This window comes from Fusarium subglutinans (assembly GCF_013396075.1).
Source record: "Fusarium subglutinans strain NRRL 66333 chromosome Unknown NRRL66333_c0000126, whole genome shotgun sequence".
Taxonomy (NCBI): Eukaryota; Fungi; Ascomycota; class Sordariomycetes; order Hypocreales; family Nectriaceae; genus Fusarium; species Fusarium subglutinans.
In genome coordinates, this window is record NW_023502189.1 from 65,187 (window position 1) to 80,357 (window position 15,171).

The window sequence follows — 15,171 nt, forward strand, 5'->3', positions numbered from 1 at the left end:
ATGCACTTAAAATACTCGAGACAAAAGTGACTGTCTAAATCGTGTGAAATAATTATTATGTTTGTAGTCTATCGAGGGGTATGTTCCAAATTCTATGTCATCCAATCGTACAAATACACTTTTAGTAAAAGTCCTCTCACTCAACCAAGTGATTCCTTTATTGTTGCTTGCCTTCAGCAACGTTGAGATTCTCCAACTGATCCAAGCATCTCTTTCGGATACCGAAGAACGCTGTCACATGGCCAACCACCCACCAAGCAAAGAGAATAGGAAGTCCAATGTGAAGGGAGTTACCACATCCAGACCAGACCTGGATGAGAATAATCCATAACGAATGAGCAGGGAAAATGTAGCCAATGCGGTAGAATCCAGCAGTAAGCTCAAAGGGGAACACGACAGAGCCGACATTCATCATGAACCAAGTAAGAAGAAAGAAAGGCGTGAGAGCCATGGGGATGAAGCTTCCAATCAGAGTTTCTAGTACCTGGAAGTTGACATCCATGAAAAGCCAAAAGGTCAACCAGGATAGGGCAAATTGTCCACCAGTAACAGCCCAGTCTTCACGGAAGGCCCAGATATAGCCCGTGACGATCAAGGCATAGAGTGCAGAAAATATTGTGCCATTGATGGTACGCATGATGAAGAGGTCGCGGATGCGCATGTTCTTGTGAAGGCCGAACTTGTCGTAGATGCCGTTCATGGCAAGGACGTAGAAGAACTGACCAAGGATAGCCATTACAATGTTGATAGTGTTGTAGAGGTTTCGGCTTCCTTGGTTGGTGGGCATGATGATGTCGGCGGTACCTTGGATAGGGTTGAGATATGCCTCGACGGCAGCTGGGTCACTGCTATTGACACTTCGTAGGGCGGATCGACCCTGTTGGGACTGGTAGTAGCTACCTCGAGCAGCCCCAATGATCTTTTGCAAGTTAGGTACCAAGTATCCAGAAGCGATAGTAGGATATCGGGCGCTATTGTAGATGTAAGTGATGCTATCGGCCGGGTTGTAGTTCTCAGCCGCAGAACCGCCATCATAAGCAGCAGCAAGCTTGTCAGAAGAGCCCTTGTTGATGTAGATAGCACCCCAATAATCGGCGTTGCAGACGCCATGCTTGACATCCATTGTCTCGGGGTAGTCATCGGCTGATCGAAACTCAAGGGTAGGGAAAGTCTTGTCCTGGAAGTTCTTGTATGCGCTGGCGACAGACTCTCCGACAGCACCGCCATCGTAATCGACGACGAGAATCTTGAGGCCCGATACTCGATTACCGACCTCGAATGTGGAACCGAAAACGTATGAAAGGTCGGCGAGGAACACGATGAGAATGGCGACCATGATTCCTGTGAGGATCTTGACGACGAGACCTCTTCGGCCGTGCCATGTTGGTGAGTTGATGCCATGTCGTTGTGTGTCCTCCATGACGGCCGGCTCGTCGTGTAACGTGGGAGCAGGGGAGGATGATTGTTGTTCTAGATCGACTGCCATATTGAAGATTGGACTGAACGAAAGGGGTAGGTGATGGTTGTTGAGATGCAGGGGCTGAAGGGTTTTAAAAGGTCAGGCCACGATTAATGGAGACCGGGAGTTGTCTGTTTATCTATCCAAGTAATTAATTAACAGATCCGAAAATAAAACAATCGTGCGACTCCTGCATATCTAAATAGCCAGGTCCATCTGATGGATGGTGCCATGTTATTACTATGGCCGCATATTCTGGACTCTTGAGTTCCTCCGTCGTAGGTCGGAAATCTAGACAAGTCCGAGCAGCGAGGCCTGAGTCAATCACACGCTAAACCCTACAGGAGCCTCGCGCAAGGGTCAGGGCGATCATTAGGTGCTAAAAACCGGAGCCAGCTCGCGTCGCGACGTGGCCGACACGCCGACTTTGGCGCTAAGATAACTGTGATTACAAAAGATGCCCACTTCCTCCTCAAAATGTGACTGGGAGGATTCGCTCTTTTCGTGGATCTTCGCATAAGCTAGATAAGCCGGTCGGCGTTGCGCACTTTTTTTCGCCGAGCGAGACATTGATTCATCAGTCAGTCAATCAATCAATCTGCGATTACGTGAGATCCTCGCTGAATTCATTTACGTCATTTTCTTTGTTGTTGGCGAAGCAGATGACTCCCGTCGCCTTTGATCACCAACAGACCGATCTCAGCTGCTCAATTATTGGTAACCTGGTGATAAAAATGGCGAATATTGCCTTGCATTCATCGCACAAGGCATGCCGCTGACATAATTACGTGTTGCACAATTCCCAACGGACAACAACTCTTTAACTCCGTGTGACACCTTATTATCAAGCCCCGTACGTGGTTTGTGCAGCTGCACTATTGCCATGCCCATGCAACACCTGTATAGCCTGTATTCCTCCTTATCTGACGTTGTAAGGAACACAGAACCCGTATTGGGGTAACGCAACAGCCCGTTGATATGCATATTCTCTCGGATTTATGTGCCGACATTGATGAGCTGGCTTACCAAGATTAAATATTAATACTGCGCAGCATACGAGTATTTTGAGTTGGTGAGACGTGCGCAATGCGATTTAATACGCGGATCCGCGCCATGGTATAGTGGCCACCGTCATTGGCAATTTCGGAGCAGCCCTACGTGTGAATAAGTGGCTTATTGAAAATGCATGGGTGCAGGGTAGCTAGACCAAAAATATTCCCTCGGGCTTTGACCTTCAGCTCCGTCTTACACGGAGTGGAACCATCAAATCAAACACCAAACCCCTTTAACATCTCCTCCGTACCATTCCAGCATGGCTCACCCCGAATACTAGATACATTCATTTAATTATCTAACAGCTAGGTAAACAGAACTGTCTGTTGAGCCTGATCTGTCTTCTTACCACGAGGTTAGGTGCGAGGTTTGGCCTCCATCCCTCGATGGCACGCCACGAACTCCAGCGTTGTATCTGCTTTAAGATGATCGGCGATGCCCAACGAACAGCAGCTACGACCTCAGCAACAAGAGATTAGTTTGAGTAATTTTGTTGAGTACTTCCAGTACTTGAGCACATCAAGCCCGTGTCACAGACTATCCCCAACTGTATGATGTTGATCAGCTGTCCCAACCCCAATATGCCAAGGGCGAGTGTACATCATCCGAGATCGTCAAGACTAACACGCCTTCAAGGGATCGATTGATCAATCGATCGATCGACTAATTGCAATCTGTCATGAACCTATCCTCAGCTCCATGCTCGTTAATTTTCGTGAATCAAAACGATAGATCCACAAAGGGCGTAGGCGATCGATGTAGAGTTCCGTATGTCTCTCGTGGATATCACCTATCACATCCGACCACTCTCATCTCGTCGGAGGTTTTTCAGAGTTAAAGTTAAAGCTAGCTGTTTTGCTGCCACTTGTCAGCTGTCACATTCTTCGGCCATGCAGCATGCTCACGACAAACCAACTCATGCAGAGACATTGGCGGATATGACGGCAGAGGTTTCCCAGTCACAATTACTGTATCGTGACATAATAGCAAAGACCCTGACGGGGTCATCATGCCGCTTCATCAAATGACCAGCAGAGAGGGAAGAGCTATTGGCTGGCATCATGGGTTGATAGCCGGAGCTGAAAACATGCCCCCACTGCGCCCAAGTCCAGACCTGTTGGTCTGAGGCATATTACATGAGAAGACTCATAATTCAAGTAATTCTATGGAACTAAAGTACTCAATTCAGAACTTGGCTGAAAACTCGGGAAACTATTCGTGCAGAATACGCTTTTTGCCAGCCGCGACCAACTTTGCCTCCAGCCCCTAATATTAGCTTCTGAAGTAAACTTCCGCTCGCAACGGGCCGCTCGATCTAGATCCCGATAGGTTATGTTACTGACAGCCCGCCTTACGCATTTGGTCAGTGCCAAGCTGAGATTCGGATTACCGCTGAGGGAGCTCCGCGTGACCGACATCCGCACCACTGATGTTCGCAGTTCCGAGACATCGGGGGCCCATACGCTGCTCCATTCCGGTTTTGTGAGCCAAGAGACGCCGCAAGCTGTAACAACAGCTCCCGCCTCTTCTTATTTGGACGACTTGCATATTTTGATTGCGGAGATGACAGATGTCAAGATTATCTGACGTGACTCGGATGTCTCCCCGGTGGATGCTTAATGTGATAAGATGGTGGCTTGCATTCGACTTCATGAGACTAAAGCATTGAAGGGAGAGATGTCGCGCCCTGTTACAATGAAGGGATGATGAGTGCCCCGCTGAAGGATTTTCGTATTCCACCTAATCACGTATGCGAGTCGACAGAGATCAGCAGCCTGTCGATCCTCATATTTCGGGAATAAGCCACCGTTTGCAGATCATCGTCATTGCACTACCAATCAGACCCAAGAAGTCAGTGGCGCGGAACGTTCGACATGAGACAGAGCGTTGGCCCTTGGTCCATTAGATTGATGCACTGGTGGTCAAGAATGGAACGGCAATTGCCGCCTGACGTGCGGCTGAAGAAAACGGAGCAGACTGTTGTCTCACGGATAGAATGTTTTGCGGGGTTGACCATACACGACCAAGTTATTCAATGAAGTTCTGTTGTTAGCTAGATGTGCTATTTGCAGTTGAGGCTCGTGGCTGGGACCTTAAATCAGCAGACAACACTTGGTCAAAGGACAGTTTTTCTATCAGGACACTGCTGCTACAGCAGCACCTGCAGTTAAAAGACATGCAACACGTCAGTATCCAAGCAACTAAGGAAACGATATGTGATTGTAGATACAGCTGGACACCATTGCAGATGCATATATGAGTCAAAAAGAAGGTTGTTCAAATCTCACTTCCTGCCTTCATCTCGAATTCTTCTCACCGCCTCCAAAATGTACAAGTCAAAGGGCAGACAAGAAAAGATCCGGTCCATTCAGAACGAACCTTCGCCCTGATCGCCAGTAAATCAACCGTTGTGGTTGCCTTGACAGACGCCTCTGACATAAATGGCAGCGGCAGGTCTCAGAATAGCAAGAATTATCATGAAAGTTGCCAAGTTGAGATATCACATACCAGACAATTATGCTTCCGGCCCAACAAGGTAAGACAAACTTAATCGCCCGGACGTTGAGCCGGTGCAAATAGGAACGTCTTTGAACAGCTGTGAGACGACTTTGACATGTCGTGACTACCGATAGCCTATGGTAACTAATGTACCCATCGTGACTTTCAACTCCCCCAGATGACGACTGCCTGAGGAATTCGACCAGCCTCTCATGCCTGTGGTTTCCAGACACTCGCAAAGACTTTGGACACTGAGCAAGGAGGGGACATGATTTAGGGACCTCTTGTCTTGCTTCTTCCAGGGCTTGGATATCTATAAAAGCCCCCCTTCGTCGCTCCCCAACAGTCAATCCTCAGCACTCACAATCGCACTCTTCCATCACAACAATCAAACAATCACTCAACTCGAGATCTCTCAGATCCCCCAAAACAAACCATCAAAATGAAGGCCTCACTCATCCTCGCTCTTCCCGCCCTTGCCGTTGCGGCTGCTACCCCTCAGGTTCAGGAGCGACAGATCCCAACTCTTTTCGACCCCGAGTGTCTTCTTCAGATTCCTGGCATCACAGTTCGCAGCTGTATCCCCAACCTCAGCCTCGACAGCCTTGTTGGAATTACGGACATCGCTACTTGGTACGTAAATCGCTATCTGCTTGATTCCCAATCGGCGCTAAATATTTCATAGCCCTGTTAGACTTCTTGGCCAGATTTTTGCCTGCCTCGACCTCGACCTTGCTAAATAAAGTAAGGCAGCAGCTCGCATTCACTTCTTGGAGGATGGGTTGACTATCATGTCATGGATGGAGAATAAAAGCCTCGCCCAGAATCAGATACTTGAATTGACAATTTCGAGGCACAAACCTTTTGTCTTAACACGTGTAACATGTGACCTTAAACATGGTTAATTGCCTTTCATAAGGCGTATTGAAGATTTGGAGGTTGAAATCTCTTGTCATATTCATAGAAGTTGAACCTTGAAGAGGACTAGTTGACCTTATCCAGGTTCGAGTAGAGCGCTAAAGACTTCCCAGCCTTGAGCGAGTATATCTACACCGAGTCAAAGCCCTGTTACACCCACGATTTCATTCTAGCAATTCAGGCATTTCATTTCGCAGGCGACTGATGGTGACAAACTCGAATATGACCAACAGAATAGTGTTTGTTACCCCCAATCATTTGCACAGATTCATATTCAATGTCTCAATTCTTTCCACGATGCCGACATGAAGCTCTTTGCCTTGGCCAGCGATCAACTCAACCTGACTGACTGTCCGCTGTGCCCTTTTGGAAAGACAGGGTAAAGGCGCCAAGCATCCTGGGACTTTTTGAGGTTGGAATATCGTTTTGTAATTTGTTGATGACCAATTCTTCGTTTGATGGTGGCCAGGCTCATTTATTTTGGTAGGCGCTATCTTATGGGAAAATTCTTTCGATATGTTTCCATATACTTGACCTGAGTGAAGATCTTGGTGACCTCAGGAAATTAGGATCTGGACATGTCAAATTCGATTTCATAAGCTAACAGGATATCCTAATTCCAAAATGCTGCATACTGCCCTAAAAGACATGAGAATCGAGCTAAGTTGCTCTCTTCTTGCCCTCCTCGACAGCTAACTCAACTCCCTTGACTGTTTCATCGACCTTCGACAGGAAGACGGAGTGCGACGCTTTCGAGTGAAACCGCACGGCATTCGGACCCAGCATACCTGCCATTTGTTCTTGCACTACGGGGAACAGCGCTTTGTCCTCATCGCAGAAGAAGTACATGGTCTCCATATCGTGCCATGGCTCGTATGTGACAGTGTCCGTAAATACACGGCCTGACTGGTGCTTAAGTGTCTTCATGGCGCTTTCGAGTGCTTCACCACTTAGGTCATGGTAGAAGATTTCCTCTGGTGTGTCGGCGTACACATAATCTCCCTGTTAGTGGTTAGCATGGTCTCTGCTGTCGCGAGAATGCTTGGGATTGCTTACCTTAGGGCTCATCCAGGGCAGGAATTGACCGCCGAGCATTTGCTTAATGCTCAGGCCGAGCGGCGTCACGAACGCCGCTAGGTACACAAACATGATGACACCACCTGAAAGACCTTGCTCCTTGCGTTGACGATATCCAAGTCCCTTCACCGCATTGGCACCGACCAAACCACCATATGAATGGACAACAAGAACGATCTGTTCTCCTTTATCGGCTAGACGCTGGAGCACAGTTCGTACAGCATCGGCATCATCGTCAAGACCCTTGGTGGGAGGCTCAGCTCCTACAGATGGGTACTCAACAGCTTCGGTTGTCCATCCCCGGCTGTGAAGGGCCTCGCGAACGGGGTCAAAGCAAGAGGCCAAGTGCCAGGCGCCTGGGGCAAATACAATGGTAGGCTTAGAAGACATGTCGGTAAGAAAGTTTAGATAATGGAGTAGAATCTGGGGTAAACCAGGTTGTTATCAGGACTGCTTTTATACACATCGGCTATCGAACTAATGCATGTTTGGGGTATCGCTAACCCCTTTCCTCCCCCGTGGGGTATGCGTCGCTCGAATGCCGGTTCTAGATGTTTGAGATCTGCTGCATCCTACCATTTCTGTATTAGATATGTTCTTTGCAGCTCTTTTCTGCGCCTTCGAAGCTTGATTGTTGGCTGTAAACGGAGCTTAGGTGGCTTCCATTCTTTAGCTTCGACTTTGGCGCCTTTAGAACATGACAATACCCTCCTCTGATAGGTCAAACATGGGAAATATCTCAAGAACCCTTCATGAAACCCAGCATCCGAAGCTGGTAGTGGCCACGTGCCGTTCCCAAGCTTGAAACTCAGTCGGCATCCAAGAACTATGAGGCTTATTTTGATCTAGAAGATCGACTCAGAAACTACCGAGTCAGTCTCCGCGGAAGCAACGTGGAGATCTTCCCCGCAAAGGAAGCCCCGAGCTCAGACTCCAAAAGCGTCGGAAAGAAGCGAGTGGGGATCGGAAGCCGGGTGTTCCCCAACTTCTTTGCCTTTTCTTGGTTGGTTTGGTCTGGTAGAGTCGGATGCGTCTATGACGGCAGAATGGGGACCAGCTAGCTTTACGGGCTGAGCAAAAACGTCTTCACTCCTTATTATTAAAAGACCAACAACTACTCGTGGCCTTGTGTCAATTGCTTCAATCAGATCTCTTCCTATAATCATCCTTTATTAATCAATATGGCTATCTCGTCAAACACCACGAAGCCATTCGACATAGCCATTGTCGGCGGTGGCATTGCCGGTCTGACTCTGGCTATCGCCCTTCACCATCGCAATGTGCCTGTTATGCTCTATGAGCGAGCCGATAACTTCCATGAAATCGGCGCAGGTGTCTCATTCACCCCCAATGCCGTTCAAGCGATGAAGATGTGCCATCCTGGTGTACACGATGCTTTTCTCAAAGTCTGCACCTGGAATGGCTGGGAGTCTAAGCGCAAGACCTGGTTTGACTTCCTAGACGGCACCACCGAGGATGACAAGGTGGCTTTCAGCATCAAGACTCCTCTCGGCCAGAACGGTGTTCACAGAGCTCAATTCCTCAACGAGCTTATTCACCTTCTGCCTTCAGACAAGGTGCAGTTTAACAAGCACATTGATAATGCAGTGGAGGAGCCCAATGGCAAGGTTCGCATGAGCTTTTCCGATGGCACAACGGCGTTTGCCGATGCTCTGATTGGTTGTGATGGCATCGGATCTCGCGTCCGAAGGATCCTTTTTGGAGAGAATCACCCATGTGCAAGACCTCGCTACTCTCATAAGTATGCTTATCGTGGTCTCATCCCCATGGACAAGGCCATTGAGGCTGTCGGTGAGGAGAGAGCCCGAAATGCATGCATGCACGTAAGTTGATGGCCCGTCTGCGATACCGAGCATGATATTGACAACTCAGATGGGGCAAGATGGCCATGTCTTGACCTTCCAAGTCAACCATGGCGAGAAGCTCAACGTTGTCGCGTTCCGCACAGATCCGAATGAGTGGAGTGATCCTACAAGGCTCACCAAGACAGCGCACCGTCAGGATGCTTTGGATGACTTCAAGGGTTACAACAGCACCGTGACAAACCTTTTGAAGCTAACAGAAGAGACTCTTAGTGTGGTATGTCCATCATTCAGCATCCACGCCGATCAAATACTGATATTCGCAGTGGGCCATCTTCGACCTTGGTGACAACCCCGTCCCATCATTTTATAAAGGCAGAATAGCTATCCTCGGCGACGCTGCCCACGCCACAAGTCCCCACCACGGTGCCGGAGCTGGTTTCTGTATAGAAGATAGCGCAGTTATGGCAGAGATTCTCGCCGATGAGCGTGTACAAAATCTGTCTGATATTGAGGCTGCATTTGCTGCGTATGATGAGTCGAGGAGAGAGAGGGGCCAATGGCTTGTCGATAGCAGTAGGTTTGTTGGTAATGCGTATGAGTGGAGGGCGGAAGGTGTTGGAAAGGATATTCCCAAGATTGAGCAGGAGATCAACGAGCGAATTGGCGTGATTTCTAACATCGAGCTTGCGAAATCATGCGAGATGGCCAGGGAGTTGCTGAACAAGAAACGAGCTTAGACAAATACCTCTCAAATCCAAATAATCTTACACAACGGACAATGGTCGCATCCAGTCTGATAATTACTATGCATTCACCAAAAAAAATCCGTAAGCTTTTCCCCGGTCCATGCCCAGGTTTCCCCGGATATCTTTGTTTGCACAACAAACAGATCATCACATGAAAAAGTATTCGCCTCCGCCACTGCACAAAGGGTTAACAAACTGGGCATAACTTTGTCGGTGGGGTACTTACCTGATTGAATGTTGATCTCTCTCAGCCTTGCTCATTCTGGTAATATCAAACTGGTGCCCTCCGAGCTTGGTAGACCCCTTATCGTCCTTGAAGTCTCTGAGCTGGAAACCAGTCAATTTTGTCATTCTCAAAGGTAAGAGAGGGAAAGCTTACTTTATAATTCCATTTCACGTTGTTCCACTTGCCCATTTGCTGAGCCCATTCATCTCGGTGATCTTTGATATCCTCATAATCCTTCTCAAAGTTATGCGGTGCGGTAAGTCTGATACCGGCTTCCTCGGCAAGGTCAATGATCTTGTAGATCCAAGACCAGTTCTCTTCGTCGATACCATAATCTGACTGCTCGCGGCCCCATCGGATAAACATGAAAAGAACGAGGCCAAGGTTGCGGATCTCTGAGTCGGGCGTGAAGACGTCTTGCTTCTTCAAGGCCTCGATGGTAGCGAGGATGAGGGCGCCTACAACCTCGCAAGTAACTTGAGCTCTTGCCCCGTCGTCAATCACTGGGTGTGTCAGCAAAGACAATCCTTCTATGGGATGGAACCTGAACTTACTGGCGTATTCGAGCAGGCCGCCGCGAAGAATCATGGCAAGTCCTTCGACTTCAGGCCAGAAATCGCGATAGGTGGACTTTGGCTTGAAGACAAGGTTGAACTGGGCAATCTGTACCAGTCAGTCAAGCTTCAACGGATCGTGCACATAAAAGGTACTCACAATATTCTCCAATACCTCAAGTGCTCCGTAGGGACCAAAGTCGTTGTAGATGTGCAAGTCAAAGTCATCTGGGCTGCGCTTGAGACATTCCTGCTCCCACCACATGTGACGATCAACAGCGCGCATGGTGAAGAACCAAGGCCACTCTGGGTGAAGTGATGCAAGCTTGTCATAAGGCTTCTTACCCTTATCCTCCTCAGCATTGTTTCCAGTCTTATCTTGTCCTTCTTCCTCGTCATCATCTTCCTCGTCCTCATCCTCATCCTCATCCTCATCCTCGTCATCGTCGTCGTCATCACTGCCACGTTCAATCCGAGGAATGGGCACGCAAATGAAATCCCAATCATCGGTGCCTTCGTCATCAGGAACAGTATCATCTTGCTTCATAGCCTCATCTCTCATCTTCCACCTTGAAGCAGAGAGCTTAAGAGCTTTCTTATGAGCATCGAGCCAAGGACCGTGATCGTCCCACCACTTGCGACTACCCAGAGTCATCTCGCGACCAGGAGTAGCTTCAATGCCAGCGATCCACCGTGTAGGCATGGGAATCGCTTCTATGGCTTTGGACTCTGCACACTCACGAGGCATGATTTGGGGCATCATGGCCTCTCCCTTTGGGCCCCGAGGAATGTGACGCTTGCGCGAACCCTTGGGAGCCTGAGAGCTCTCACCTGGTTCCGTTGCCTGATCTTTTGGGGGGCATTTTGGATTGAATTGAGAGATGGTGATAACGCGAACTTACGTCACTGCCTTAGATTCTCAGGGGCTCGCCGTTTTATGATAGTGGAACTTAAATTTGAGCCCTGGCCTGGGATACGTCACTCGTAGCAACAAAAAAGCAAGTTTGGTGTTTACATCTCGACGCGTCAAAATGCTTACCCTAGATGCGTCGCGTCGAGGTACGAAATCCCGGACGACGAGGCGAGAATGACGGACGCAAATAGAGACGGCTTCAGAGTATCATACTGTGACTAATCTCTACTGTCTGACAGTATTTACATACGCTAGATCTATACCTATGAGTATTGCTTTGTGCAGTTGCAATCACCTGGAACTACTATGGCTCAGTCAATTCACAAGGTTGCTCTGGCTTTTCCTCACATACCAAAAGAATGCCAGGGCATCTAGGAGAGCCACTGAGTTATCAAATTGGAACTTCAATATATTCATTCGCTCGCTCTCACAAACCGCGCGCTCACTTCATTGCGACCTCGTAGCGATGCTTCACCCCGCTATTGCAGCATTCCATGTCATAGCGCTCAGTGCCTCCATTGCTCGACTATTTCGGCTCAACATTATTATTTGTATTCAAAGCTTGGATCTCGGATTCTTACCCTTAATACCAAGTGCCTCGGCCTCCTGAATTACTGTGGTTGGGATGTGCTCTTCCAAGCTTTCATGCTCTGGTTCCCAGCCGAGGACCTTTCGAGCCCGATCAGCTCCGGCGCGCGCATTTGTTCCCAACAGGACAGACCCGTGGGGAATGATGCCGTCTATTTCCTTTGCGGCGAGATTGTCGACTTCTGTGGTTGGAATGAGATTGAAGTCATTTGCAGCGACTGCGATGCGACGTGAGATCTCGGCGAATGACTGTGTCAATCTGTCAGCACCAAAATGTAATGTCGCTCACTTTGACGATGGATGCAAAACCCACCAATTCTCCAGCACCAGTGAAAAAGAGGCCATTAGCCCCCCAGATGTTTTCATCTTGATTGCCCTCAACCGCCTTCTCGACCAAGCTGAGAAAGATGCGGCTCAAATCGGCGATGTGAATGTTCCCCCATCGACTTTCACCAGAGCCAACCTGCAGACCCTTCTTGCGCTCCAATGTCGCTTTGGCGAGCCCGGGAATTTGCATGCTGCGCTGATTGCCGGGACCACGACCTTGGCCGTAAATAATGGGAGGAACAACAAGCGCTGTCTTCACATTCGAGTTTTGCTCCGAAACGGAGAAGATGTAGTTGTCTACTGCGCGGCTCGGGTATTGCTTAATGAGCGACTTGATTGAGTCGATACCAGTGAGATCGTTGTAGATGAAATCACTGCCTGTGCCAAAGACTCGCGACTTGTCAGCGAGCTCGCCAGCCGCCAATGCGCTGGCGCCTGAGATTTGGATGTAGTATGGGAGCCTCGCGCTATCAGGCCTTTTCGAGAGGGTTTCGTAGATAGTCTGGACACTCTTCAAGTGGCCGGTGGCAGCGAGATCTGGAGACTGAGTCAGTACAATCCCTTGACATTGGGGACAAGGATGGAACGTACGGAGCACGACGTCAGCATCCTGGGCTTCCTGTGCAATAACATCGGCGTCGTCAAGTCCGCCAGTAACGAGCTGCACTTGGCTATAGCTCTTGGTTATGGCCGCTCCCTTGGAAGCATCACGAACCAGGGCTCGAACTTTGTATTCGGGGTGCGACTTCAACAGCGTGTGAAGGACATCACCGCCAATGTAGCCTGTAGCGCCGGTACTGTTTTGTTTCCAGCGGGTCAGCTAAAGTTACAGTGGGTGCGGGGTTGAACCAACAGGAAGATCTTGGTCATCGTTTTTGTTTGTCGAGGTAGAAGCCTGTGATTGATGTTTGGTGTTTGTCACTTTTGGAGAGGACAAGTTTGCATATTTAACTGCCTGCGACAATGTTCAGCATGTGAAACTAGAAGTTTTATCGCAACTGGATTGCTTCATAAGCAGCCCTTGCGACAAACGGCTATTCTCGCGTCATGTCGAAGGAGCAGTTTGGCGGGGCACGTCCTGTATTCCAGGGCTGCCCATACTGGAAAGTGTCCCCGACGCCCTGAAATAAATCGGATTACAAAGACGCTGCGGCTATTATCGTACTTCGTATCTTGACGGCTATTATCGCAAACACAAATGACGACATCGGCCTGCCTTAATCAGGGTAAAGTCTAGAACACCAGGGAATTCCACGGACCGGGAATAGCCAATATGTCAATGTTAAGGCTCGAGAAATGAAACACAGGTCTTTGAGATGGGAATGCATGCTGCGCGAGCTCTGATCGTGCACTACAGCCGACAAACAGTACATCACTCAGAGTATATTGCGACACGGTACCAAACAATATTGGAATTTTGTTTGTGCCGGTTATTTTGTGGCTCAAGCAGTTCATTAGCTTTCTCACAGTAATTATCTCACAAATTGAGCTGAAGAAGGCAACGGGCAGGTAGTGGAGTATGAAGAGTTCTCATGATTGACTATTCTGAAGATCTAAATGACGTCTCGTTCCATCAGAGGCTCGTTGCGAGCAATTCGTCCATAGCTCAAAGCCGAAAGATCCAGAGTGCGAAACTCTCCGTATGTGATGAGCTCTGCGACACCTCGTCCACAAGCAGGAGCTTGTTGACTTCCATGCCCAGAAAAGCCCACGCAGAATAACAGGTTGGAGACTTCAGTTTGCGGTCCAATGATGGCATTGTGGTCAAACGTGTTGAACTCGTAATGGCCCATCCACGAGTGCGTGATCTTTGCGGTAGAAAAATGAGGAACTCGCTTCTCGAGAACAGGCAGCATCTTCAAGTTCCATACATCCTCCGCGTAGCTGAAGTCATCGCGGTTGACAGCATCATCAGGACCGATCGGAGGACAGCCGACGAGATAATCCTTCTTTCCATATGATCGCATATGAACACCAGTAGGATCAATGGTGAGCGGGAGATCTTGAGACAGAGCTTCATCTACAGAGAAGATGTATGTGTATCTGGGACGAGCCTCAATCGGGAGATCTATACCAGCAAAGCGCGAGACCTCGGCAGCTCTGGTTCCTGCGGCGTTAACAACGTTGCCAACGCTGATGTTTTCCCCAGTCTTGAGTGTAATGGAAGTGACTTTGTTGTTGACGCGAGTCATCCCAACAACTTCATTGTTGATGTAATCGACTCCAAGCTGCTGAGCTCTTTTGCGCAGGTTATGGACCATGCCAAGGGCGTCAAAGGCACCCTCGTCAACAGTGTTGAGACTGCCTGCCTGGATGCCATCTAGAGCGAAGAAAGGATACTTGGATGCTATCTCATCCGCCGACAGCATCTTAGTCCCAGCACCGCAGTTAGCCTGAAGCGTTTGATCTTCCTCGAGAACGGCAGCAAACTCACAAGTATCCGCGAGATACAGATAGCCGAAGTTGCGGACAGGGATATCCGGGATACCGTCGTCATCCTCGCACTTGAGGTTCTTGCGAAAGTCTTTGACAAATTCGGCAGCGTGTTGGGCAATCTTGACATTGATATCGGTCGCAAATTGCCGACGCATGCAGTTATTGCTGGCCTGAGTTGCAGAGTAGGCAAGAGATGGGTCTTTCTCGACAACGGGAACTTTGCCCTTTAAGTCAGGGTTCGACACGAGAAACCAGACGATTGCTGAGCCACTTGTTGCGCCGCCTATGATGGCGACATCATAGAAGGCTGAAGAAGGACGTCGAGGGAACGAAGAAGTCGCCATGGCCGCAAGATCCCAAGATGTGCTAGTTGACTATAGCTGGAGGTAGTGACGGTGTCGTGAAACTTGATAGTGAGAAGCAACAGCGGTCGCTTCTTCGGACTATATATCATCTCGGGAAGCGCTTCTGGCCTTGGCTTTCGTTGCAGCATAGCGCTTAACTATGGAGGCTGGCATTTGTAAGGAGGCTTCACATTGAGGAGGCTTT

At 48.9% G+C, this 15,171-nt stretch overlaps 6 protein-coding genes across 6 annotated transcripts; 2 read left to right on the forward strand and 4 right to left on the reverse strand.

Annotated features, from left to right (window-relative positions):
- Nucleotides 1–157: 157 nt before the first annotated feature.
- Nucleotides 158–1,486, reverse strand: FSUBG_8871 (nitrosoguanidine resistance SNG1; the record flags this gene model as incomplete). Its single annotated transcript, XM_036687323.1, has 1 exon — nucleotides 158–1,486. The coding sequence occupies one exon, from the start codon at nucleotides 1,484–1,486 to the stop codon at nucleotides 158–160; it is 1,329 nt and encodes a 442-aa protein (XP_036535625.1).
- Nucleotides 1,487–5,453: 3,967 nt separating this feature from the next.
- FSUBG_8872 (uncharacterized protein) lies at nucleotides 5,454–5,754 on the forward strand (the record flags this gene model as incomplete). Its single annotated transcript, XM_036687324.1, has 2 exons — nucleotides 5,454–5,644; nucleotides 5,697–5,754. 2 exons carry the CDS (start codon nucleotides 5,454–5,456, stop codon nucleotides 5,752–5,754), a joined length of 249 nt encoding a protein of 82 aa, XP_036535626.1.
- Nucleotides 5,755–6,589: 835 nt separating this feature from the next.
- FSUBG_8873 (alpha beta hydrolase fold-1) lies at nucleotides 6,590–7,396 on the reverse strand (the record flags this gene model as incomplete). Its single annotated transcript, XM_036687325.1, has 2 exons — nucleotides 6,590–6,931; nucleotides 6,986–7,396. 2 exons carry the CDS (start codon nucleotides 7,394–7,396, stop codon nucleotides 6,590–6,592), a joined length of 753 nt encoding a protein of 250 aa, XP_036535627.1.
- Nucleotides 7,397–8,187: 791 nt separating this feature from the next.
- Nucleotides 8,188–9,569, forward strand: FSUBG_8874 (salicylate hydroxylase; the record flags this gene model as incomplete). Its single annotated transcript, XM_036687326.1, has 3 exons — nucleotides 8,188–8,850; nucleotides 8,900–9,106; nucleotides 9,156–9,569. The coding sequence occupies 3 exons, from the start codon at nucleotides 8,188–8,190 to the stop codon at nucleotides 9,567–9,569; spliced, it is 1,284 nt and encodes a 427-aa protein (XP_036535628.1).
- A 156-nt stretch (nucleotides 9,570–9,725) lies between these two features.
- FSUBG_8875 (nucleoside-diphosphate-sugar epimerase) lies at nucleotides 9,726–13,056 on the reverse strand (the record flags this gene model as incomplete). Its single annotated transcript, XM_036687327.1, has 9 exons — nucleotides 9,726–9,753; nucleotides 9,805–9,905; nucleotides 9,958–10,307; nucleotides 10,359–10,467; nucleotides 10,519–11,207; nucleotides 11,853–12,108; nucleotides 12,173–12,723; nucleotides 12,778–12,983; nucleotides 13,040–13,056. The coding sequence occupies 9 exons, from the start codon at nucleotides 13,054–13,056 to the stop codon at nucleotides 9,726–9,728; spliced, it is 2,307 nt and encodes a 768-aa protein (XP_036535629.1).
- A 683-nt stretch (nucleotides 13,057–13,739) lies between these two features.
- On the reverse strand, nucleotides 13,740–14,966 carry FSUBG_8876 (glycine d-amino acid oxidase (deaminating); the record flags this gene model as incomplete). Its single annotated transcript, XM_036687328.1, has 1 exon — nucleotides 13,740–14,966. One exon carries the CDS (start codon nucleotides 14,964–14,966, stop codon nucleotides 13,740–13,742), a length of 1,227 nt encoding a protein of 408 aa, XP_036535630.1.
- Nucleotides 14,967–15,171: the final 205 nt, after the last annotated feature.